Below are 25030 nucleotides of genomic sequence, written 5' to 3' on the forward strand. Positions count from 1 at the left end.
AGAAAATATGGATTCGTTCCTGGAATCAAGACTTAACAAGCAACCAACATTTAACTACAAAAGTTTTGGCTCATCTCGGATATCCGAAGTCTCCTCGCCAGGTACATTCATCTGCCTCAAACCGCACAGAACTACTTTCGGCTGTTTATTTGCAGCAAGTTGGTGAATGGTAAATCTAAAATGTAGCCTTAACGTGTAAACTTTTTAAAAATGGACACCCAGTTCAACCCCTCCCCTGTATTGCGCTCACAGATCCAAGCCAGTTTTCAAAGGACATACCACTCAAACAAGTGGTGTCTGGCTTTGACAGCGTGTGTGACAGAGACCCGTCTAAAGATAAAGAGACTGAGCAGGATCCTGCAAAAGACCGCATACATGTGTGTGCTTTCACTGCTTTGATCACCTTTTCTGCCGTAGTGACTGTCGCTCTGATTCTGCAAATCTACCTCGGGGGAAGTTTGGTATGTCCTTTCTGTACATTCACATCAAAAATATTTCATATCTTATAAATAGTCTGTATTTTAGAATGTGTACATTTTTTGCAAGTTCACAAATTTCTGAGACTTTTTCACACACACATCCCCCATCAGATTTTCCTCATCAAACCATGGTTTTATTTGTGACGTGTGTAAATCTTCTGAGCAGGGCTCCTATGGGATTCCGTGCTAATGCTAAATGTGCCTGTGTATGCAAGTTAATCCGCTGCTGAATTATTATTCGTGGCGGCACAGTGATAAGCACTTTCACCTCACAGCAAAATGTTCCTGGGGTCAAGGGTGGGCTGGGGACTTTCTGCACAGAGTGTTCTCCACGTGCCAGTGGGATCTCTCTCCTCCTTCCACACACCCAAAACATGCAATAAGTTAATTGAATACTGCTGTGTAAAGGAGCGAGTAAATGGTTATATGTTTCTATGCAGCCATATGATTGGCAACTAGTCCTGGGGGGAACCACACCTCTTACCTGAGATTGGCTCCACCCCAAAGCTACAATGGTATCTATGAGATAAGCAGTGCAGAAAATAAACAAGCGAATTATTATCTCACCTGCCTTTGTAGGACTTCATAAAAGGTGCACTGGTGTCAGATGACGACCGGTGCACGGAGCTTGGCCAGAGAGTCCTTCGTGACCATGGTTCCAGCGTGGATGCAGCCATCGCTGCAACTTTGTGTCTGGGTGTTGTGCATCCACATGCATCTGGTATTGGTGGGTATGTGATTGACCCAATGTGAGCCTTACTGGTTGGGAATTAAACAGACATGCAACATTAATTTTTTTTTTCTCATCATCCAGAGGAGGGATTATGTTTGTCCATGATGTGCGACAAAATAAAACAAAGGTGATCAATTTTCAAGGCGCTCCGCCAAAAAAAATGGGCACACAAGACTTGGAAGATAAGATTCTAAAGGAGGTATATCACCTCCTTGTTTCACATTTCTGGGAGTTTCACTAATAGGGGATTAAAAAGAAAGCATTTTTTGTATTATTTTTCTTTTCATACTTGCAGCCAGGCTTGCAAGTGGGCGTGCCAGGTTTGCTCAGAGGATTACAGCAAGCTCACAGGATGTATGGAAGGTAAATATTCAAATCCTCAATCTGTCTACAGTTCTTTTTCCTAAAACATGTTTACCACAAAAGAAACATTTCAGCTTAACATGGGAGGAATTGGTGTCTGGAGCAGCCAGCATTGCCAAAGAGGGCTTCAACATATCTGAGAGCCTGGGTGAGTTAACTCCCCCTTTATCAAGTTCTCACGTAGCTTGTAATTCCTATTATTACAGCCGTCTCCAAAGAACAATTAACACACACGAGGCTCATTTGTCTCTGCTACAGCCGAGGCAATATCAAATCTAAAAGGTCAGCAGCTACCGCTGCAGTTCAGGGCCTTGTTCCTCCCAAGTGGTAGACCTCTGCGTCCTGGTTCTTTTTTGAGGATGCCCAGTCTGGCAGCCGCCCTGGAAATGGACCCGTCGAGCCTTTACACTGGAAACTTGTCACGGGAAATGGAGGAGGAGGTGGGGATCATTTTGATCTTATTGTTTTTATTGTGAAATGAGAGAGGCTGGAACAGAAAGAATCTTGAAAATACCTTTCCCGCTTCTTCTTTTGAACCCTCCAGGTCCGAGCAAACGGGGGGCTTCTGAGCAGAGAGGACATCGGTAACTACCACGCAGATATAGAGCAACCAATGGAAGACCGATATAATGGTTAGGACTCACCTTCCTTCATAAATTTAACTAAAACATATGTATGGGATATGATTCAGACTGTCCCTTTTTTTAATAGATTTTATAATTAAAGTCCCCCGTCCCCCGTCTTTGGGTGAAGCTCTGATATCAGCTCTCAAACTTGCAAATTACTTCAGTGTCAGAGAGAAAAATTACAAAGAAAATCAGACACAGCACTGGACTGCTGAGGTACTGAACACTCGAGGCTTAAATAACAGTGTTTTATATATACTATGGCCTACTTAAAGTAGTTTTCCATTTGATAGTTACTTTTCTCCTTGTAAGGCGCTGAAAGCAGTTATGGTTTTGACAAGAGGGTTGGACAACCCTGAATATAACTCCTCAGTGGCTGAGCTGATGTCTGACATTTTAAGGTAAACTTTTTTATTTTTATGCCTTCGTGTTATGATTAGAATGGGAGGCAAAAGGAATGGGGTCGGGGGGGCAGAACATAGATCTTTTTTCGCAAGAGGAGGGTACAGAACTGTATGCTGTTAATTTCTCATTTACTCTTCAATTTTAACAAGCTTTTTTTTTTTTTTTTTCTCAAATCAAAGCAAACTGATTGCTCTGACCTTATTTATGTATTAGATAAATCAATAGAACAATTTTATTGATCCCAAAAGAAAATTAATTTGCAGCACAGCGGACAGGTACAATGTCACAGTATAAACATAAAAATAGCATTACCTGATAGTCTCAACATAGTCAGTCACATTTTATTTCTGTAGCGCCAAATCAAGTTACCTTATAACACTTACATGTAGAGAACATGTAGAGAACAAAATTTGTATATATACACAGAACGTTTGCTATTGTTTGTTTTATTGTTTTTCATTTCATTTCACATGGACCGGCAACATTGGCTCAAATCCTGAACTTTATAAGTGCTTCTTTACTGTGATTTATAAGGGCTTCTTTAGTGTGACTTAAGAGAAGTAATACTGTATAACGTGTTTGTTACAGAAAATGTAATGTGATTCAGCAGTACAATACTTTATCATGATTTACACCTGATAAACCTCATACATTTGACTGCACCTAGTGCTTCTGTTCATCTTTCTTTCTGCGTTCCCTCATTCTCTGCTTTTTGAAAAGTAAGAATGGCTCCAACATCAGCCAGGGGAGAATCAGTGATTATTCCCATGGATCCCCACCTGAGAACCGGACCACCATCCCCGCAGAACAGGATGGCAGGACGAGTAGCAGTCATGGGACCGGATGGCCTCATGGTGTGCGTGGCAAGGTGAGCAGGAAAGATCAAAACACGACGATATTGCCTGGTATGTGCTGACAGCCACGCTGCCATTCCTTCATCTTATCTCCTGTCTTTTTCATCTTGCAGTTCGTTGAGCCGACCATTCGGGAGCCGACTCATGACTCGCTCTGGTATTATTCTCAACAGCCTCGTTCTTGACTTCCACATTAACCAGGTAGAATGATCATTTCAGTGATTAACCCACAATGAACTGGCTCAGTAATTATTATTTATCAATTTTTTTTTTAAATTTCCCTTTATTCAGAATGCCCACACTGAGAGGAGGCCTGCATTAATGTCCATCCCCGCATTAGTGGTACCAGTATGGCACAAATGTGGGCTCTACATGGCAATTTGTGGTTCAAACGCACACAGTTTGAGCCTGATCACCCAGGTCTGGTTTACTTTTGAATGCTCGAGCTTTTGTAATCAGCTGATGATAAAATACGTGTCTTTTTTTCAGGTGTTGTTAAATGTACTGACATACAATTCAAAGGAAAATGATGAGGATCATTGGAACAATCATCAGCCAAACAATCTTTTTGATGACCGTAAGAATAATTGCCCTTTAAAATATTTTTGGATCAGTAAACATCATTTCATCAATTTCACTGTCACTACAGACTTCCCAGAGGATGGATTACAGATTTTCCATGGAAACAGCTCCTTTGGAAAAAAAGTGAAAGCAAATGAGGTTATTGTTGGCATCCTGAGGACCAAAGATGACATCAGGACCATAAACGCGCCTCAAATACAGTTATAACTCTTTAGATATTAATGCAGACATTTCCAATAACATTGTGTGATGACAATATCGGGACAAAATGCTGTGTGGCGTGTGTTTCTAATGTTTATTTCCATCTGATGGTAAAAGTTGAGAAGTCCAACTGTCTATCATATGACACTGTTTGTCTCCCTATCAAATGAATGATGTTAAATCGCAATTAAAAAGGATGACCATTTGGCATTTCGACCTTTTTTTTAATTGAGAATTGAGCAAATCTTACGTATTTGTCCACAGTTAAGGAGATATTTGTACAAAAAGTGAGGGGAATGAAATGAAAGATTGTTATGTAAATGTGACGTTCAGCTGAGATCCTGTCAGACGTGCATACCAGGTGCATCACAAGGTAGGACAAGTCACATGCATGGAGGCTGCATGCAGATAAACATGCCACTCAACTCTCACATGTTATTTAACACGTTTTTTTAAATCAAAAATTCTTAGAGAAAATTCAACACTTCTTGTTTTTGACACATATGCACTAAAGGATATCCAGATAGTTCATTCCAAGTGAGAATCCGGAGACAAAAATATATTTATTTTTTCCATACTAGGGCGTGATGGAAGAGAGGGTTGTACTTTGAACATATTTTTCTTGCAAGTTGTTTGTTTCTGTTGCAGTGTTAACACAGTCAGAAAGGATTTTTTTTGACTTGGATATTGTACATTTGGACAAAATGTGTTGAATACAGTCCTTGGCAAGGGTGTGCAAAACATCTATGAACAATGAAGACACGTTTTGTAAAACTAAAAACAATCCCATGCAAGATTAACCTTATTTTATACTTTCGTGCGTAAAGTGTTAATATTAACGTTGAAACGCGGAAAATATACAGTAATTCTTATTAACGACTGAATGATATATGCAGCAGAAGGGCGCCTTCTTATTTCATTGTGTAAAATTGTCCCCAATATCGTTTTTTTTGTTTGTTTTGTTTTGATAGACCCTTACTCTAATTCATGTTTTGTTTTATTTCTTTATTCATTCAAATGTTCTTCAATCGTCAACGGGTAGCAGCGGCGGCACTGCCTCCCGGGGGAGGGAGGGTGCTCTGGGCGGGGAGGCCGCCGGGGAGGCGCGGTTCGCCGGGTCACACGCAGGTCATTATTTGAGGCGTCACAGGGACTCGACGTCGTGTAGAGTTCAGTTCTCCGGGAATGCGAAGGTCGAGACGGACGCTCTTTCTTCAACCTCCGGGGAGAAAGTCCTCGAAGGTGACGGCGTGAACTCACCCGGTGGACGGTAAGTGGGTCAAAGGCACGATCTCGTACACGCAAAGTTCGGCTGCGCGGTGTGTTTAACCTCATCTTAGGAATCCCGTCACGCATTTCTATACTTTTACTTTTTTTCTCAGAGAGACTAAAACAAAGACACGAGAGTCGATTATAAACGCATGGTTTTGTTTTAATTGTTCATATCCATCCGAACCCCGCTCCCCCAGCACCTGCTCCGGGGCTGTTTCCATCCGCGCGTCGGCGCACGGATCGGGATCTCCATGGAGCCCAAGAGCGGATCGAAAGAGAGATTTTTCATCGTGATCCGAGGGAAGTCTCGGAAAGGCTTCTGCCGGGGATGCATCGGCCGGGTGGAGGCAGAGACGCCGCGAGGGGAGTTGACGGGGCTCCTGTACGCCGGGGGGAGCCACGCCGGGAACCCCAAGAACGGCGGAGCGGTGAGGCGGGAGGACACCTACCCCCTGACCCGCCACCAGGCCCAGCTCCTGCTCTTCATCTCCTCCGCCAGCAAGCGCCTGGAGCTGCTGTGCAACCCCCAGCTATTCTCCGCCGTCTGTGAGCTGTCCCAGGATGATCTGGTTGTGGTGAAGCACAAGAAGGGTAACCTTCCAGGGCTGGTGAAGAACTTGATGCAGGTCGGCAGGAGGGAACATAAAGAAGACCTGCAGATGCTTGCTTTTGAGGTGGAGTTCTTGGTAGGTGCTGCGGGCTGATTCTTGAATACTTATTTACCTGAGAATCTCTGGGTCTTCGAGGCCAACTGCATTGTAAAATCCCAGGCTGTGAAGGTCTAGTGTTTTTTTTTCTCTTTAAAAAAACTCACTTGTTCTGTCACCTGGTCCTTGGAGACAAATTACAGCCAGGGGTTGTGAGGGAACCATTATCGCAGTTGTAGTGCCCTTGAACAAGGTACATGTTCCCAGCTGTTCCTCAGGCATTGCTGGTCAGGTGCTTGCATTTGCAACACAGCTGTCAGGAGCCAATCAAATTTCCTCCTCAAAAATGTGACTTTACGCATCTATCTTGGGTGTGTAAATGAAGTTCGCTAGTATCTAAGATTATAGAATTAAAAAAAAAAAATCCCAAAACAAACATGTCGGCTGAAGATAGGGAGCCCTTGGCGTGGTTTCACATGCAAGAGCAAGTTTACGCTCTTCCATCTGAGGCCTGTTCTGTACATGAGGGTGTCATGAGATTTATCTCATGTGCTTTTAATGAATCGTTTCCCCTTCTTCCTTCCAGGACACGGATCATGGCCCGTCATCTAAGAAAGCTGCTCCGATGCCCCTGTTCAGTGCAGCGGACATTGTCCAGGTGGTCCCGTCATACTCTGTACCCGGGGGACCATACTGGAGAGACAGCCAGTATGGGGGTGCGTAAAATGTTCACTGCTCACCCCCCTTCTTCCCCACTTTTAGGGATGAAATGAGAACTTTTGAACCAATGTCATGAACACTGTGGGTATCCCCAAATCATTGAATAAATCTAATATTTGTAAACACCCAAGAGGGAAGAGGTGTCCCGAGTACACAACTGGAATGACTGGTCCTGTGGCTAGGAATGCAGCGGGGTAGCTTTTTTTTCACATTCTGCACTCTGAGCTGTCTACATAGCTCACACAGTGTTCACCACAGGTCACTGTGCACAGTGCACGTCACAGGTCTAAAAAAAAAAAAATGTAGGAAAAAATTTGATGACTTAAAAACTGTGAAGTACTCACCCACCCTCCGCATCTCTCTGCAGGAATAAACAAAAAATCACTGACACGTATCCATTCCCTGCCAACTATTGGATCTCAGGGAAATCATGTGATGAAGAATCCAAGAGAGCAGAGTCTTAGTCACAGCCAAAGATCCAGCTTATCTCACGTGGCTTTTGAGGTGGGGTCCATGGTGGAGGTGGTGTCCAACTCTGGGATCACAGTATACGGGGTCATCAGGTGGTTGGGGGTTCCTGCAGGAAAGACTGGTGAATGGGCAGGGATTGAGTTAGTGAGTAATTTCATAAATATTGACTATTAATTTAAAGTAATCATTTTTCTGTTGCCTGCCTTGGGTAACATTGGTGAACTTTTTTGTTTTTAATTTTTTCCTCCGAAGGATTACGACGTAAATGGATGTTCGGACGGGACGTTTGCAAGCCAGAGGTATTTTACTTGTAAAGTGAACCGGGCTTTGTTTGTTCCCATCACGAAGTGCAGCCCCGACAGCAGGTTCCTCACTTCAGCAACAGGGAGGGAGACCCTCCAATCCACTGAAAGACCTCCAGGTGTATAAGCCGCCTCATTTTCACGTTTAAGCAAAATTATTTTTAGTAATTTATGACTCAAGTAAAATCACAGGGCCAGAACGCTCACATACAGGTTACAACGAAGGCTAACAAGGTCCTGAACATAAACAAACAGTGGCCAGCGGAGCATAGAAAGTCGCTTTAAGTACTTTATGTTCATCTAATACTGAGCCCTTTATTGTGATCAATCTGATCAATCATTTAATACTTTTTTAAATAGGCTTTTCATTGGCTTTTCCCTGACCTTGTATTTGACATCATAAAAGGAATTTTGAAAATGCACCTTGCGATTTTAGGGAAAAGCTTGCGACATTCCCAGAACACTGGAAGCAATGAGGCGGTTGTTTTTTTTTTTTTCTTTGACACAAAAATGCTCTGGAATTAATTTAGAGAAGTATCTGATACTGTTCAAAAATGGGAAAAAAAAACAAACCACAAAACTGGTCTATTTCAAGTGTTTCAATTTATTGAATTGCTTATAGCATTGTGCTGCTATTTTCAATGTTTAAAATGTTGTGTGCGTGTGTGTGTGTGTGTGTGTGTGTGTGTGTGTGTGTGTGTGTGTGTGTGTGTGTGTGTGTGTGTGTGTGTGTGTGTGTGTGTAAGTTTTTTTTTTATTGTTCACAAAAAAACATGACCTGGGTACGAGTGGTTCCATCAGGCCAAAATGCAGATGAAAACTGACTGTGCTCCGTAGCCACTGATAAATCAAAGAATTGTCAAAATCTGTAAAAATGTCAGTAATCAGTTTTTTCCAAGTCTCACACGCAAAATTCACTTTATTTAAAAAGATTGCAAATGCAGATACTAATTAGAGTACAATTTGTTAAATTATGTGTGTGTGTGTGTGGGTGGGTGTTTGTGTGTATATATATATATCTATATACATATATATATACATGTATGTGTGTAAATAATTTGCTGTATAGGTTGAGGTGGCAGTGAATACGTGTGTCTATTACCGCTTTTCCCCCCACAGAGTTCTTTTATTTTACAGTAAATGTGATGCATCCGTGTTTACAAGGCTTTTTCTTGAATGCAACTGTCAAAACTAGAATTACAGTCAGATTGATGTATAAAAAGGCCACGTTAATCCTTGCACAGGCACAGCAAATTTTGTTCAGCCCCTCATTCAACATCTGTGATAGAATTCTGTTGATCATTTAGTTGTTAAAGCCATTTTCATACTCTATACAAATGTTATTATACAAAAGAAAATCATCATAAATACAGGATTCTGTACAAGGATAATATTGTGCAGTTTTACTACAGTTTGACACTGAGAGCTGAGTCTTATCCATTGAGATTTCATTTCATTGGTGTCATACCAACACATTACAAAGATTCTTTTTGTGTCATGTAACTCTGAGTAACTAACGTAACTGTAGATGTCTCTGCCCTTCCGTGTTTTCTAATCATAACTTTTGAATTTGCAAATGTCATTGCTCTATCTGGAATGGGGGATGAACTCTGAATGAACTCCTTGCTGCAATTCAAAATTGCAGTTTGGGCGAGGGCTCCTGAGGTGTGCCAAGATGATGTAATGACGTCAATCAATTTAACTCCAAACAGGATAATTTTCATTTCTGTGATGACACAACCACCAAGTGTCTGTCACAGGCACCATGGCCCACTGGGGGATGTGAGAATACCAACAACAACATAAAAAAAATTTTAAAAAAGCGCTTTGTCATTGATTTTATGTTCTTTACTTTTCTTCTTCTATGGAGAAGTCAATTTGTGTCAAAGAAACTGGAAAAAACTCACAAAGTCTGACACTGGAGTGATCTTAGAAAGGCCTCACAGATAATCTACGAAGGCCACCGCGATTGTCAAACTGGAAATTGTTTCTGGTGACAGGATGAGAGCCACCACTTGTTGTAAATTCCAGTGTTCCTATGATTGTTTTTCAGTTCCTTCGTATGAAGACTCTGAGGAAGATGCGGCGCCCGTCAGTGAATCAGAAACCTTGTCGTTATTAGTGGGAAGAATGAAAGGTATTCAGGGATACATTAACTCCTGTTACCTTGACGCCACACTTTTCAGGTAAAAACAGTTCAATGCACTGAGGAAATTTACTTGTTATAGAGTGTCGTAAAAAGTAAAAGTGTTGGAAACTTGACGTATCATTGGCATTTCCAGAGTCAGTTTTCGTGAATTTTAACTTGTGTCTTCAATCATGAGTTATTATTTCTCATCCTCTCAGTTTTATTTTGGTCCTTATTTTGTGCCTTTTCCAGTGGGTTCCGGCCCACTTTTAGAGTCAGATATGTGATTTATTTCTATTAAGGAAGGAAGTTATATACACCGAATTAGCCACGGTGAACTGTTTTGTGTCAATGTTGACTTAAAAGAATGATTTCTGCTTCAGTTTGTTCAGCTCCTCCGTAATCCTTGACAATATTTGTCAGAGGCCTGCACTCATGGAGAAACCCACAACACACACGCTGAGAAAAATTGTCAACCGTTTACGCCGGTAAAAACACCGCCTATTCATTCCTAATCATTAGTAATTAAAAGTGTACGTGATTGAATCTTGTTTACAGAGAAAGATGTTTCTACATTTGCTCAGATTTTATTTATCTTTTGTGCCGTGTACTATTAAACTCGCTCTTGCGTTTTACTCCGTGATAAATTTGTTGCAGACAAGGGTTCGTTCCTGCTGAGAGTGTGATGAATTTCCGAAAGCAGCTTGGCTGCGACACCTTCATCACGGAGGAAAAGGGTAAATGCGAATTTTTTTTTGGCATCATATGATGTTATATGTTTTAATTGCTTGTGGTCAGCACAGCACAGCACCGCCTGCTGTTACACTTCTGTGAAATCATCAATTTTGTGTGTGTGTGTGTGTGTGTGTGTGTGTGTGTGTGTGTGTGTGTGTGTGTGTGTGTGTGTGTGTGTGTTTAATGGCATGACTTCACCACAGATCCGGAGGAGTTCATCACAGTTCTCTTCCAGAATGTGCTTGGCTTGGAACCACTGTTGAAACTCAGGTATGACCCCGATCGGCCCAGTTTGAAATACCGCGTCCTATTTAGCTAGGGGGATTTCGAATTGACGAAAAGATTCTTTTAGGTCAAAAGGAGAATTGTGTCAGGAGGCGTACACCTTCCAGGTCTTCCTAGAAAAAGAGCAGATGGCACAGATTCCCACAGTTCAGCAGCTGATGGAAACATCCTGCCTCTCCTGTGACCTGAAGTTTGAAGAGGTGGGTGCTTTGCTTCCAAAACAGTACCAAACGTGACTTACTTGTTTGGATAGTTTTGCAACATAATTATTACCCTCCTGTTTATTTCTCAGATGCCATCCTGTCTTATAGTTCAGATGCCAAGGTTTGGAAACAAATACAAGATGTTTTCTCACATCATCCCATCCACAGAGCTAGACATCACTGATCTCCTTTATAACAGTGAGGAACTAACATTAAATAGTTTTGTTTTGTTTTTTTCTTACCACATATGTTTCCCGTTTTAACTTTATGTGCTCATAGATCCTCTGCTTTGTCCGTCAGCTCCCAGGGAATGCTTTGTCTGTGGGAAACTGGCAGAGCACGAGTGTCTCCAGTGTCTATCGGATCCCAAACTCCAGCCAGGAAGAATCAAACAGTACTGCATGACCTGCAATACACAAGTTAGCTTCTTTTGTGTATTCGGCAAATGACCCACATATGCGACAACTAGGATTGCACACCATATGGGTGTATTCCAAATATAATCCTACTGTGATGGTATTCTGTGGATTTTAATATATCAAAATATTCAAAAGCAAAATACAGAATTGTATTGTCTTCATTAATGGACATTGATAACCTCTTTAAATGACTTTAGAAACTATATAGAATCATAAAATCCTGTTAATTAATATACTTTTATCCTTTCTGTTAGGTGCATACCCATCCCTCGCGGCAGGGTCACTCCCCCAAAGCGTTAGCAGTTCCAGCAGAATTACCGTCCTTTTCCCCGGCGCCGAGGCAGATGATGCAACTGTTTGCTGTGCTCTGCATTCAAACCAGCCACTATGTGTCCTTTGTCAAGTATGGACCCGACGCACACTCTTGGCTCTTCTTTGACAGCATGGCAGACAGATGTGGTGAGATAGACTCAAGAATATAACTCTATCGGAACAAGTCATTTCAATCAGAAATCCACTGATGCCATTATTGAGATAGTCAATGAGGTTGTTATTCATGACTAGGATCTTATCTGATAAAACAGTTGCAACAGTAAAAGACAAGGACGTGCTCTGACGTATGTGGCTAGTCTTAAGACATCAGCTTGAAACGAGATAATCTTAACGCTTCATTTCCTTGTAGGTGATGATCGAAATGGCTACAGCATTCCAGAGATCCGTGCCTGTCCAGAGTTGGGTGACTTCCTGTCACAGTCAGAGGAGCAGTTGGGTCGGGCGAACCTGTCACAGGCCCCCGAACTCGTGCGCAGGCTGCTTTGTGACTCCTACATGTTTTTATATCAAAACCCGGCCGTGCCACATTCAGAGACAAGCCATCAGGGGCTGCCAGATTTACGAGGACACAGTGTTCCCATAACAGTGCCTTAATAACCTTGCACTTTTGTATCAGCATGATGTGATGATCATTGCATCTGCACAGCGGGACTTCAACAAGTGCTTTTAATATCGTTGAAAATGCAGAGTTGTTAAGGGCAAAACCATTATTACATAACAATTCAGTTTGAAAGACTGTATTTTTGGCTGCCATGTTGAGAAAAAATGATGTGCAGTACAACTTAAGATTCATTCACAGCCTTGACTATCATTCATTGTTGTTTTGTCTGACACTGTGACTATTTATGCTAAGGATTTGCAGAGTTAAATAAATGATTTATGTTTGTTGGTTTTCCATGGCTTATTTTGAGGTGAATGACAGTCCACTCTGGGATTTGGATAACTTTTTTAAATTGATAAGAGGTGCATCGTACTTGATTATAATTATTGACTAAAAACTACCCTTTGGTTTACAATAATATGGTAGTTTAATATTTTCAAAATGTAAGTAAAATGGCAGGCAATTAGAAAGTACAAAATAAAATGTAAGCACACTTTTCTCCAGGGATGCTGATGGAGGCCATCAACAGACAATTTTCCCCAAAAGGAATCCTGTATTACCTATATTACCAAGTACTAACTTGTTCACAGTAAGCAAGGGATTACTACAGTCTCACACAGCGGCATTATGGAGCCTCATTATGCATAATAATATTATAAATCGTCGCTTCACCTTGAGTCAGGAGTTCTTTTTAGAGAAGGGAGATGTTGGGTTAAGAAGGTGGTATTAAGGATTATAGCGCCCCTATGTGGATAAAACGAGTTCACCTTGAATGACATACCCACCATAAACTGCAAACCGCAGCTGTTTCCCCTACTTACTATTCAGCATAAAAGTAGGTTACGTACACACATATAAATTACTGTATGTTGGCAGGGAAAAATACTGAAAATGTTAACAATTTTGAAAGTTTGATAGCAGCAAGTTTGTGTTCTTACATGAATAGCTTAATTGTCACTTGACAGCAAAAAGTATCTTTTTCTTTTAAATCTGAACATAGTTCCTTATTCTGAATACTTAATGGTTATTTGTAAAGCCTGTTGGCTCTCAAGGTTATGGAGGGCAGACTGAGCTCCTCACTGCTATGTGCCACACATTCTGTGTACCACCATTTTTAAAGCGCAATGTCATTTTAGGGAACTGACATTATAAACTGCACACAATGGTCAGTAGCCACCCTTAAGCTACTCCCAGCTGGTACTTTATCTAGATCAATTTAGATTAAGAAACAGCCACCAGCATATTTCCTGCATTACTCAAAGGGGCAGGGATAATATAGGGTGAAAGTACAGCCATCTAATTATTTATACCACTATTATTTTACTACTGTCAGTACGCAATGGCTCGTTTTTCCTTGTTCATGGAGTTCATGGGTTGCATTCAATACGCAAACAACTACACCGGGGGAAAAAGACGAACTAGGCCTGGAAAGGCTTGTATTACAGCTGCATGAGTACTTCTAACTACAGAGCAACACGTTTTGCTCAGAGGAGGAGCCACGCTCCTCGCTACCGTTTAAATTTCTGCGCATGCGCTCGAGCGCAGAATCGGGACTTGCATACCTTACACAACCGAAATTTTTCTTCATTCTGTCCGCATCCCCTCGCCGGTGTGTGGAGTCCCTACACGTTTCTCATTTGACTCTTTTCCGTCAGACATAACTTAGGAAATGAGTGGGGACCACTCCCATAGCGAGGACCAGGTAATGTTACGTGTATTCGCTAATGTCATGTCGACTGGTAAACTCTTAGATCGCTGGCGAGCGGTTTATTTGTTTGGTTTTGACAGGGTAACATGGCTAACTGTTAACGGTGACTGTTAGCCCACCTTGGCCGGTTCATTTTGTTGTTGACAAAGTGTCATCTAAAACGATGTTTTAAACCCCAAGAAACTGTGGCAATCAATGGTCTTCTCCGTATGAATAGGTCGAAACTTGATGCAAAGCACGATAACAATAATGTCACGTTCAATTTAGCATTCGGGTTAGCCGTAGTCCTCCGGTATTAGCTGCTAAGTCATATTACCAGCCAGCGTAGCATGCTAATCTAGCTAGTGGAGAAGCTAAAAAACTGTAGCTTTGCTCTCCAGCAAGTTCAAAGTTAGTTAGCCGGCTAGTTAGCGACATCGAAATATAACCCTCGTCTGTTTTTGATTTTTTTTTCTCAGATTGACTGTGGCTCCCGGGTCAATGGTAAGTTTATGTCAAAACACCTATGAGAAGATGGAAGATTGCCTCTACAATGTCTCGTCTTTGCTGATCTATTGCAGCGTAACGTTAGTTTTCAGTAGAGGACAGAAATGGCGTCCAGAGACTAAGTCCTCTGTTTCACTCACAAGCGCCTATTGTTCAAATGGGAGGTCTTGTTAAAGCTGTTCCGCATATTATTTTCTTACTTCGAAGTAATATTTGGACAGACCTAGAGGTGTTTTATCAGTTTGGAGGATCAGATTTTCTTGTTGGACAGCTTTTAATAGCACATTTCCCACATGAAAGTGAGGGTTTGGGGGTTGAGGACTTAGTCTCTGCGCCATTTTCTTTTTTCGGTGTAGCGGCCTGACTGTACTGCAAGCTGAACCCAGACTGAAGTGGAGATGGCAGTGTGGAGAATTGCAAAGGCGTAATGCTTCTTTAAGATCCCATATGGAAAGCAGATATGATATGTTGTATTTCATAATAAGCAAACAGCCATGTTGTTGAAAGGGGAACATGACTGTTATTGTTTTCTCCATTACCACAGTTATCACATGAAATGTCCTTTGCATTGTAAGCATTCTCACTGATTGTGAGATACTATGTGGTGTCAGGAATATGCATTACAGATGTCAAACTTCTATTAAAAATGAAATTATTTTCAATATAGTTATTAAGAATTGAACTTTTGACATTTTAATAACAGAACTATTTTTCTTATAATGGCTTGCATAAACCAATCCTTTGTTATGAAACAAAGTGTTGAATACGTCCTTTTAGGAAAGTATTCGAATCTCAAAGAGGCATGTAAACTTGTATGAAATTTACTTTGGGATCGCTTTTAATTTAAATTATTATGTGCTAATGTCCCAAATCCCCCAAGAAGAAACTAAACAGCAGTGAAAATAGTGTCTTTATTAGTATGGTCACGTTGTCGGGAAAAAAAACAAACAAAAAGTTGTCTTTGTCAAAGTGTTATATTTTTAAAATGTCTCAGGACCTGTCTTTTGTCAAAATAGTTATTAGTAAATCACATTAAGGTGACTATCCCACCTTAGGCCTTATTTTTATCCTAGATGATAGTGAATTGAGGCTAACAGGCAGAGTAAAAGTGTGTGTGTGTGTGTCAAGGAGCCACATGCTTCACAACAGTGTTTTGTTTTATGAATGTATTTTCCCTAGCTTCTTGAGTTTTTATTAAAAGGCATGAACAATTTAAAGTGATGAATTGAGTAATTAAGGATTGTGACAAGGAACTAGACCATTTCTGAGCAGTAGATTTTCTTGTGTTCATGTTTGCTTGCTATCAGCTATAAGGAAAGTGCAATAGTATTTTTTTAAAATTCTTGATCAGTAGGACCATAAGCATTTAGCCTTCTATATGTAGCTTTTGTGTCCAGTTTAATTTTTTTATAGCAAAGGGCACCATTCACGATTTTCCTTTCCCCCTAAGCCATGCTGCTCCTATTTTACTTTAGTTTGCCTCGCAGGACTTCAAGTGTTACATGTTTCAACCTGCTGGGTGTTTGTATTGTGTAATAAACAATTACACCCTTGGAGGCACTAGGGTGTACTGTGCTACCATGAAATAGATATTCAGTCTAGTGGCTGCCTGACAATCAGATTGTAGTGCATGTTCAGACTATATAGGCAGACTCCTGTTTGGTCTTAGAAAAGCTGGAGCAGACACAAATGTTTATGTCAGAGTTGTTCTTGGCACCTCTCCAGTTTTCACCAGGTCGCTGAGGTCAGTGTTTGTTCCAACCATTTGTGTGTTGGATCAGATATATCATTCTTGACTGTCAGATCTTGGACCTAAAGAAGAGCCCCTACAAATGTAGTCCTTTAGAAAGGGCACATGATCTTTTTTCAAGATCTTAAAGAAACTCTTTCTTCTTGTAGACTCCCACAAGCATAAAGACAAGTATAAAGAGAAGGAACACAAACATAAGGACCACAAGAAGGATAAGGAACGGGAGAAATTGAAGCATGGAAACAGGTATTGTTTGTATTTCAGAAATTGCAGATGATTTTGTAAGCCATCCCCAATTTTGCACAAAAGGTAAGAGCCCAATCATTCATCCCTTTATTTTCTGCTTAATATCTTCCAGCGAACACAAGGAATCGTCTGACAAAAAACATAGAGACAAGGAAAAAGAAAAGATTCGGCACAAAGATGGCAGCACAGAAAAATACAAGGAAAAGCACAAAGAGAAGAGGAAGGAGGACAAGGTGAATTATCATGGAAATGATTGATGGCAAAATTCATGTGTGGTTATGCATGTAATGTTCTTTTTAAGGGATGTTTTTGAATTCTGTGAAGTGTTTCACTCATTTGTGTTCATGGCCCTCAAATATTGAAACACATCTTGTATACATCCCGTTTCAGTTACTCTAGATTTTTACTCTGCTTGTAATTCTACCCATGACAGTGTTTAGAAATAGGTACAAAATGAAATACTGCATCTGAAAAGGGGGTTTCTGCTTCATTTACATTATTAATCAGTTGAACAGCATCTTCTTCTTCTTTAATATCTTATTAAATATATCAGCTATCATCCTTGTGTTGGAGAGACTTGTTTATGAAGCCTGCATTGGACAAGGACCTAGTGGTCTTTTTAAAATTCATACTTGTATGAGCCCCCTGGAAAAATCAGAAATGTTGCTATCTTGTTGTAAATGTAACATACATTTTAAAATGTCTACAGCTTTGAGGATCTAACATCGTGATAAGTAGATTTTAACTTACAATACTAACTTACATAGACTTCACCAGTTTCGGGTATTTATCCTTATGATTCGAAATGTAAATGAATGTGAATTACACCTCTTTTTAAAAAAAACAAAACAAAACTATCTTCTTTTCAAGGTCTTTGACGGTAAAGTCAAAAAGGAAAAAGAAAATGGCTTTGCCAGGTATGTTTTGAATATCCTTTTTTTTTTCTTAACTTATTTAGAATACAGTATAAGCGCTTTTATATGAAATCGTGAGTCCTATTTATTCACTTACAGCCCCCCACATATGAAGTCTGAGCCAGAAGATGATTTTTACCACTCCCCTAAACACGATAGGCCTCTAAAGCGAGAAAGAGAGGATGATGAGTGAGTCACCCATATCATTAGTTTTCTTCTATGTATTTCATGTCTGTCTGTCTGTACTACAGTTGTATTCATAAAATGATCATATAAATAGCTGTGTATGTAAGCAAATCTGTTGTACAGGTTTAACTCCCACTTGTTATATGTATATTTTATTCTCCCCTAGCACTGAATTCAAGCCCAAAAAAATAAAGACTGAAGATGAAAAGAAGGCAAAGAAAAAGAAACAAAATAACGAGGTAAGCAAGTCCATAAGTAAATACAAATATAGTACTGGGCTTTGTTTTCGAATTCAAAAACCTTTTTTCCCCTGAGGACAGATATCAATATGATATGGATTTGTTTCATGTGTTATGAAAGGAGATTTTGGAAGTCTGAGATTTAAGTCTCAGGCCTTTTTAAGGTCTACACCTGATATTGTATTGTTTGATTGCTCAAAAGGTCCTTTCAAGAGGCTTTATTAAGTGAACCAAATTCCACTTATGGATGCACAGTGTCACTAAGGTGCTAGACGAGCCAGGTTTTGATCTATATGAGAGCACATTCTGATAGGTGGTGTGGGAAGCAGATAACCAGTTGAGAAGAAGCAGCGCACCACAATGCAAAAAAAACAAAACAAAAAAAAAACATTATGCCGAGCAAACATAAAGGCTGCAAATCTCTATTGTAGACACGAAAAACTGTTGCCAACATTAGGGGAGAAATTTGTCAAATACAGGAACTGTTACATTGTTTTCAGGGGAATTGAGTGGTCACATGTTATTAATGTGATTTTAGCTGGTATTCTCTCACAGGCTAGTGTCGAATTCCTCCTTCAGTAAAAATCGCAAAACCTAAAAGTAGTAAAACCTTAAAAAAAAAAAAAACACTTACGGACCAGATGTCCAGATGTTACCCTGCTGATACTAATCATGGTCTTTGATGCCAGACCTAGGAATTAATATGTATTTGGGGTTATCTCTGCACAAGTGGACCTCTCATGAGTATATGGGTTTCACCTGGAAATGAAATGCATTTCAGCCGAGAGCAGATCCCACGTCCCCCAGTCAACATGCAAATAAACCTAATTTCCAAGTTTCCTCTGTTAACTAGCAGAATGCAGCAATGTGTGTATAATCTTTCATATATTAAAGAAACTGAAATTCAAAGCAGAACAGACTGCCCACTGCTGCCAGGCCTATGCCGGAATTTTGCATATCTGTTGTATTTCTAATGGATGTCAAGAATTATCAAGTGATACAAAATAACAGGCCGTGTGTGTGTGTGTGTGTGTGTGTGTGTGTGTGTGTGTGTGTGTGTGTGTGTGTGTGTGTGTGTGTGTGTGTGTGTGTGTGTGTGTGTGTGTGTGTGTGTGTGTGTGTGTGTGTGTGTGTGTGTGTGTGTGTGTGTGATGCTTTATATACAATGAGAACGTTGTTTGACATTGACCTTCAGAATGTATCATGTTATAATTGTACTTTATACTGAAAGAATAATGCCTATATGTATTAAACATAACATCTGGGCCACCTACTGCTGAAATCAGTTCCTCAAAGATTTAAATTGAGATTTTTTTTGATAGAGAGATTTATTATACTGCATTAGTTTAACTTGCGTGGTGCTCCGGTTTTCTAACTAGCCAGTAGTGAAAGCAGTTTCTCTTCCTTTCTTTTATTTTAGGACAGTAAGTCTAAAAAGACAAAAGACAAAAAAGGACAAATCACTGATGGTAAAAAGAAAGCAAAAAAAGAGCCAGAAGAGAAGTGGAAATGGTAAGAAAACAATGTCAGTTGGATCTACAGGTGCAGTTGTGTTGCATGCTATAGTTGTTCCAATGAATGCTCTGTTCCTGCAGTATATTCAGACTCTTTTGATGGTGTTTGACTGATATCCAGGTGGGAAGAGGAGAGATACACAGACGGTGTCAAATGGAAAGTTCTGGAGCACAAAGGACCAGTGTTTGCACCGCCTTACGATCCACTCCCAAATCATGTCCACTTCTACTATGATGGTAAGACTTTGACTCAAATCATACATGGTGTCTAACCAATTGTAATGGTGGAATAAAACGCAAATGTGCATCTTAAGGTAAAGTTATGAAGCTTAGCCCGGAGGCAGAGGAGGTGGCCACGTTCTTTGCCAAGATGCTGGATCATGAGTACACTACGAAGGACATCTTCCGCAAGAACTTTTTCAAAGATTGGAGAAAGGTAAGTTCAAGAAGCCAGTGAACAATGACCTAACAGGCCCAAAGACCACTGTTTAATGCGCCAATGTTTCTGCTCTAGGAAATGTCTTCGGAGGAGAAGTCAAAGATCACCGACCTGAAGAAGTGCAACTTCTCTGAGATGAGCGAGTATTTCAAGGCGCAGTCTGAAGCCAGAAAGGCCATGTCCAAGGAGGAGAAGCTGGTGAGCTGCTGCTGTATGAACAGCTGCCACGCACTGAGAGCTCCGGTTAGAGTCTGCAATATGTGAAATAGTTGCTTTGACGTATTTTCTGCTTCTTCCAGAAAATAAAAGAAGAAAACGAGCGTATCTTGCAGGAGTATGGCTACTGCATCATGGACAACCACAGGGAACGCATTGCTAACTTCCGAATTGAGCCCCCTGGTCTGTTCCGCGGTCGTGGAGACCACCCTAAAATGGGAATGCTGAAACGACGTATCAGACCTCAAGACATCATCATTAACTGTAGCAAGTGAGTTAGATCCCTCCCCCCCTCCTGTCCTTAATGATGATTACTGTGTCACAACCATATACTGTTATTAATATGTTCCTAAAAGGGACTCCAAGCACCCTGAGCCTCCTCCAGGCACTAAGTGGAAAGAGGTTCGCCATGACAACAAGGTAACGTGGCTGGTGTCATGGACAGAGAACATTCAGGGCTCTATCAAGTACATCATGCTGAACCCCAGCTCAAGAATTAAGGTAGGCAGGCCGGCACCCAGTGCTGCAGGAGTGTTTGTACATTGCATTCCAATAGTCAGTAGCAAAGTCTTCATTGATTTTTAATTTTGTAGTGTCTTAGATTTCAAAAAAACAGCTTACTGCTGGACTAGAATGTAAAACTGAGTTGTTTTTTTTTGTTTGTTTCTTTTTTAAACAGCTTTTCTCTTGTGCCTTGAAAAAAAAAATGGCATACATAATTTCTTTTGGCTGTGCAGAGAACAGGTTGTACCGTGAAACAACCCGGCAATCTCGGTTCTGTTCATGTGACCATCAGCATGTTTGACACCAAAGGCCCCTATTTGAATTACAAAAAAAAATAAATCTCATCTGTCCGTGCTTGTATGCAGGGAGAGAAGGACTGGCAGAAGTATGAAACCGCTCGAAGACTCAAGAAGTGCGTTGACCACATCAGGAACCAGTACCGCGAGGACTGGAAGTCGAAGGAGATGAGGATCCGGCAGAGAGCTGTTGCCCTCTACTTCATTGACAAAGTGAGATTAGAGGCAGTTTAATATCAACTGCACTTTTAATGATGCCAAATCATTTTTCGGTTCGTTTTTTTTTCACGATTTCTTTGCATGTGAGTTGACCTGCTGCTGTGAGGACACGGTGAGTTGGTTCTAATCAGCTTTCCTGCCGTGCTCCGCAGCTGGCTTTAAGAGCGGGCAACGAGAAGGAGGAAGGAGAAACTGCAGACACTGTGGGTTGCTGCTCACTGAGAGTCGAACACATCAAACTGCATCCGGAGAATGATGGTCAGGAATATGTGGTTGAGTTTGACTTCCTGGGTAAAGACTCCATCCGCTACTACAATAAAGTTCCTGTGGAGAAAAGGGTAAGGAGCTGTAAAAGTCCATAATATAATATTTTGGTGCTCACCAAAATATTATATTATGGACCTTGGGTGTGAACCTTTGGTGTGCGAACCCAGTAACTATTTTACTCTTTTCTGCCTCTTTCAGGTTTTTAAGAATCTTCAGCTGTTTATGGAGAACAAGGAGCCTGATGACGACCTGTTTGATCGTCTGAATGTAAGCCAGTGAAGTGTCCTTTTCAAATTCTGTCTATCTCATTGCAACCGCAATGCCACCATTCAAATGACTCCCTTTTTTTTTTCTCCTCCACTCCAGACTTCCATTCTTAACAAGCACCTTCAGGAGTTGATGGACGGCCTGACCGCCAAAGTTTTCCGTACCTACAATGCCTCCATTACATTGCAGCAGCAACTGAAAGAGCTCACAAGCGGTACGAAAAAGACAGGAACTGTCTGAAAATCTGATTAAGCCAAAACGAAGCCACTTCCCATCTGAAAGGCTTAGAGACCTTCAAACTTTGCAAACAACGCCGATCCATTTTACTCTTCACAAGTAAATTTCTGCTCTGTAATATATCGATTTCAGAGATGTGAAATAGGCTTGTTCAATCTTGCCATTGAATATGACCAGTTTACATACTGTAGTAGAGTTGCTGTTGCAACACTAGCCAACGGTGGCACTGGTTGTTCTTTTTATTAATATTTAACGGTTCTTCACGTGCATTAACCATCTAAAGCGAAATCTTTGACAACTTTTTCTGCCTCATGGTCTTCCTGTTGCTGTAGTGGACGAGAACATTCCGGCCAAGATCCTGTCCTACAACAGGGCCAACAGGGCTGTGGCCATCCTGTGTAACCATCAGAGGGCTCCTCCTAAGACTTTTGAGAAGTCTATGCAGAACCTGCAGACAAAGGTGAGGACCCCTTGGTCTCGTCTTGTTCATGCCCTGCACCTATCTTGAAAAGACTTCCCATGCCGTTGAACTGTCGTAAAGTTCCGACTATGCCCTTGAATCCTGGGTAATGTTTCGTTTTCAGATCTGCGCTTTCTCTAAAACCACAGATGCAACTCCGTGGTCGTGGCCAAATCAACTGGCCAGGAAGATTGTGTTATAGAAACCACAACACCGAATAAAAACCACAATTTTTCAACTCGAGGATGACTTTGAAAGTTTAATCAATTTTGGCATGCCAGTTTTTTTTTAACGTTTTCAATTAAAGATGGCAATTTCTTACGTTTCTTGCCATTTGAAAGTTTTGGGTAAACCAGATTTTGGCAGAACATAATCGGAAAAAGAATCACTCTTCACTTTTCTCAGATTGATGCTAAAAGGGACCAGCTATCTGATGCCAAGAGAGAACTGAAGAGCGCCAAGGCTGACGCCAAAGTACGGAAGGATGAGAAGTCTAAAAAGTAAGTCCTATAACGATGTGGTCTACTTGTTCGATCCTGTCTGCCAAATATTAAACTTTCTGCGACTACCTGCATGTGTTTGTTTCCCTCGTAGGGCTGTGGAGACTAAGAAGAAGGCCGTTCAGAGGATAGAAGAGCAACTGATGAAGCTCGAAGTGCAGGCAACTGACCGTGAAGAGAACAAGCAGATCGCCCTCGGCACTTCAAAGCTGAATTATCTGGACCCTCGCATCTCTGTGGCATGGTGAGATTCACGGAAAAACAATTATCAACTAATTTCATTCCCTCCCCTTCTTATTTGGGGAATACAAATAAGTGCAAATGAGGAGCGTTGTTGTGCTGTAACTGTCTTTCCTCCACCAGGTGTAAAAAGTGGGGCATTCCTGTTGAGAAGATCTATAACAAAACCCAACGCGAGAAGTTTGCCTGGGCCATCGATATGGCGGACGAAGATTTTGAATTTTAGATCCCAGTTTGTGGTTTTAACTACGACACACTTATTTTATTTTTTAAAATCTGATACTTGTTTTTAGCTTAATTGAATTTTGCTTAATGGCCAGACCTGATAAGGAATTTCAGAAAGTTTGAGCAGAAACAGAGCGGCGTCTCGGTAGCATGATAGGAGGCCACAATGAAGTGGCCTGAGGGTGATGTGGCTTGTCCGAACATCTGATCTGAGATCAGGCATCAAGGCTGAACAGTACCAACAACTGAGCATCAATGCTTAATCCCAGTAATTGGAAGACCCTCCTACCTTTTGTGTCTCTGTGTCCTGAGACTAAACCTGACAACGCCTGAACTTTGAACTCTGTGGTCCTATAGCTACTGTATTAAGCAAAAACAAAAAAAAAATGCTTTGTATCATTTTATCTGTTCACTTGCTCTGTATTTTAGCCCTCCCATGTATTATTAATGAATCTATATTTTGATAGACAAAGTTAAAATCAATGAATTCCTTATAACACCCACACGCCTTTCAAGGAAATGGAAATGTGTGTTTGACTTTTGAGACTTGTGTGACTGTGTGCGTGTTTGTGACATGCCTGACCATAAAAAGCTGTCTTGGTTTGATATTTTAAACTGGACTATGTTGAATTGTTTAGCATGACAGGATGTCTGGGCAGATGTCAGGGTTGTGGGCGGGTGTAATACTGCAACCATGTCAATATTTACTCAAGCAAGCAGAATGTGAATATGTTTTACAGCCTCTATCAGGGACTTCTTTTTTCAGTGTAAATGTGAACCGATAATTTTTATCCTTGAGTTGCAAGCATCCTTTGAGATCCCCGCACAGCCCTGTCCACACCTGATTTTTCTTAACTTAATTTCACTATTGCTTCAAGGAAGAGGAAAAAAACAAATCCACAATCTGTTACTTGAAGTTTTACTATGATGTATTTAAAGTTGCGAAATGGAGAGTGTTCTTCCGGGAAGTGCATTTGAGGGATTTCAATTTTGCCAAAAAACAACAACTGATGAATCAACAATCTGTTACAATTTTACGCCGTTTTTAATTGTGTAAAGGTTGAGGATAAAGTAATGTAACATTAATGTGAATTATTCATTTTTGTTCCACTTTGACAGGAAAGTTGATGTAAGTAGCTGTAAAGTTAACATCCTATTCCTGTTCTACTTTTTTGTCATAGCTTTTAATCATGTTTTCTTTGAGTTTTATGCTCATTGTAGGTTAAAATTAATAAAATCCTACATAAAAAAAAGTTAAAAATCTTTTTTTTTTTTTTTTTGTCTGTCACTGACCGTGTGTTTTCTCTCACTTTCAAAATATGGCCCTTCTCATGGCGGCGCTAGTTTTTTTTGGACCAACAGCTGTGGAGAATTTGGCAGAGTTGGCAATCCTCATATTTTGCTACGTCAACATACTCTCTCCTAATCATAAGAAGGACGGGCTTACAGAAAACGCTCAGCCCTGTGGCATTAGAGACAAACTAAACAATTCCTTGTTTAAAATAAAAAAGGTCAGTGATTTTACCACCTCAAATGGAAAAACCATTGAGCGAATAAACTTTATAACTACATTCCTGTCAAGATGCTGCTCCAGGTTTTCCTTATTCGCGGCGGAGGATTTCACCTCATGACTCACGAGAAGAGCTTTTCCCTAAATAAACTATCCATTTTTTTTGCAGAAGCTCTGCTCACCACATGTGTGTGTTTGTGTCTGTGTGTGTACCTGGAACTCGGTAACTCTTTTTCCCTTTTTTGAAG

General features: G+C 40.7%; 3 protein-coding genes across 3 annotated transcripts; all 3 read left to right on the top strand.

Moving 5' to 3' along the window:
• Positions 1–7: 7 nt before the first annotated feature.
• Positions 8–4249, top strand: LOC147222126 (glutathione hydrolase 7-like). Its single transcript, XM_086168937.1, has 12 exons — positions 8–101; positions 253–461; positions 1059–1210; positions 1294–1411; positions 1508–1575; positions 1650–1723; positions 1834–2015; positions 2120–2207; positions 3327–3474; positions 3574–3661; positions 3752–4037; positions 4110–4249. Exons 1-12 carry the CDS (start codon positions 8–10, stop codon positions 4247–4249), a joined length of 1647 nt encoding a protein of 548 aa, XP_086025063.1.
• A 1141-nt stretch (positions 4250–5390) lies between these two features.
• Positions 5391–12640, top strand: cyld2 (cylindromatosis (turban tumor syndrome) 2). The gene is made up of 14 exons (XM_086168698.1): positions 5391–5513; positions 5713–6201; positions 6749–6878; positions 7250–7497; positions 7606–7774; positions 9709–9841; positions 10167–10271; positions 10441–10520; positions 10722–10788; positions 10871–11003; positions 11096–11204; positions 11307–11425; positions 11680–11884; positions 12108–12640. Exons 2-14 carry the CDS (start codon positions 5767–5769, stop codon positions 12350–12352), a joined length of 2178 nt encoding a protein of 725 aa, XP_086024824.1. The 5' UTR covers positions 5391–5513; positions 5713–5766; the 3' UTR covers positions 12353–12640.
• Positions 12641–13927: 1287 nt separating this feature from the next.
• On the top strand, positions 13928–23341 carry top1a (DNA topoisomerase Ia). Its single transcript, XM_086167800.1, has 21 exons — positions 13928–14061; positions 14526–14550; positions 16453–16549; positions 16662–16782; positions 17420–17466; positions 17563–17652; positions 17816–17888; positions 19309–19400; positions 19524–19639; positions 19717–19838; positions 19917–20039; positions 20141–20328; positions 20414–20558; positions 20927–21070; positions 21229–21414; positions 21542–21610; positions 21710–21824; positions 22180–22307; positions 22713–22807; positions 22902–23051; positions 23171–23341. The coding sequence occupies exons 1-21, from the start codon at positions 14029–14031 to the stop codon at positions 23271–23273; spliced, it is 2262 nt and encodes a 753-aa protein (XP_086023926.1). The 5' UTR covers positions 13928–14028; the 3' UTR covers positions 23274–23341.
• The last annotated feature ends 1689 nt before the right edge of the window (positions 23342–25030 follow it).

This window comes from Fistularia commersonii, chromosome 21 (assembly GCF_037954325.1).
Source record: "Fistularia commersonii isolate RoL2024-O1a breed Wild chromosome 21, RoL_Fcom_v1.0, whole genome shotgun sequence".
NCBI classification, from domain to species: Eukaryota; Metazoa; Chordata; class Actinopteri; order Syngnathiformes; family Fistulariidae; genus Fistularia; species Fistularia commersonii.

What these genes read in the sequence shown, in the direction of transcription:
- LOC147222126 (XM_086168937.1), top strand. Translation starts at nt 8, where the DNA reads ATGGATTCGTTCCTGGAATCAAGACTTAACAAGCAACCAACATTTAAC. An exon ending in CAACATATCTGAGAGCCTGG is followed by an intron (nt 1,724 to 1,833) that starts GTGAGTTAACTC and finishes TCTCTGCTACAG; the next exon opens with CCGAGGCAATATCAAATCTA. An exon ending in AAACAATCTTTTTGATGACC is followed by an intron (nt 4,038 to 4,109) that starts GTAAGAATAATT and finishes CTGTCACTACAG; the next exon opens with ACTTCCCAGAGGATGGATTA.
- cyld2 (XM_086168698.1), top strand. Translation starts at nt 5,767, where the DNA reads ATGGAGCCCAAGAGCGGATCGAAAGAGAGATTTTTCATCGTGATCCGA. An exon ending in AATGGGCAGGGATTGAGTTA is followed by an intron (nt 7,498 to 7,605) that starts GTGAGTAATTTC and finishes TTTCCTCCGAAG; the next exon opens with GATTACGACGTAAATGGATG. An exon ending in CAGCATGGCAGACAGATGTG is followed by an intron (nt 11,885 to 12,107) that starts GTGAGATAGACT and finishes ATTTCCTTGTAG; the next exon opens with GTGATGATCGAAATGGCTAC.
- top1a (XM_086167800.1), top strand. Translation starts at nt 14,029, where the DNA reads ATGAGTGGGGACCACTCCCATAGCGAGGACCAG. An exon ending in CGAGAAAGAGAGGATGATGA is followed by an intron (nt 17,653 to 17,815) that starts GTGAGTCACCCA and finishes ATTCTCCCCTAG; the next exon opens with CACTGAATTCAAGCCCAAAA. An exon ending in CCTCGCATCTCTGTGGCATG is followed by an intron (nt 23,052 to 23,170) that starts GTGAGATTCACG and finishes TTCCTCCACCAG; the next exon opens with GTGTAAAAAGTGGGGCATTC.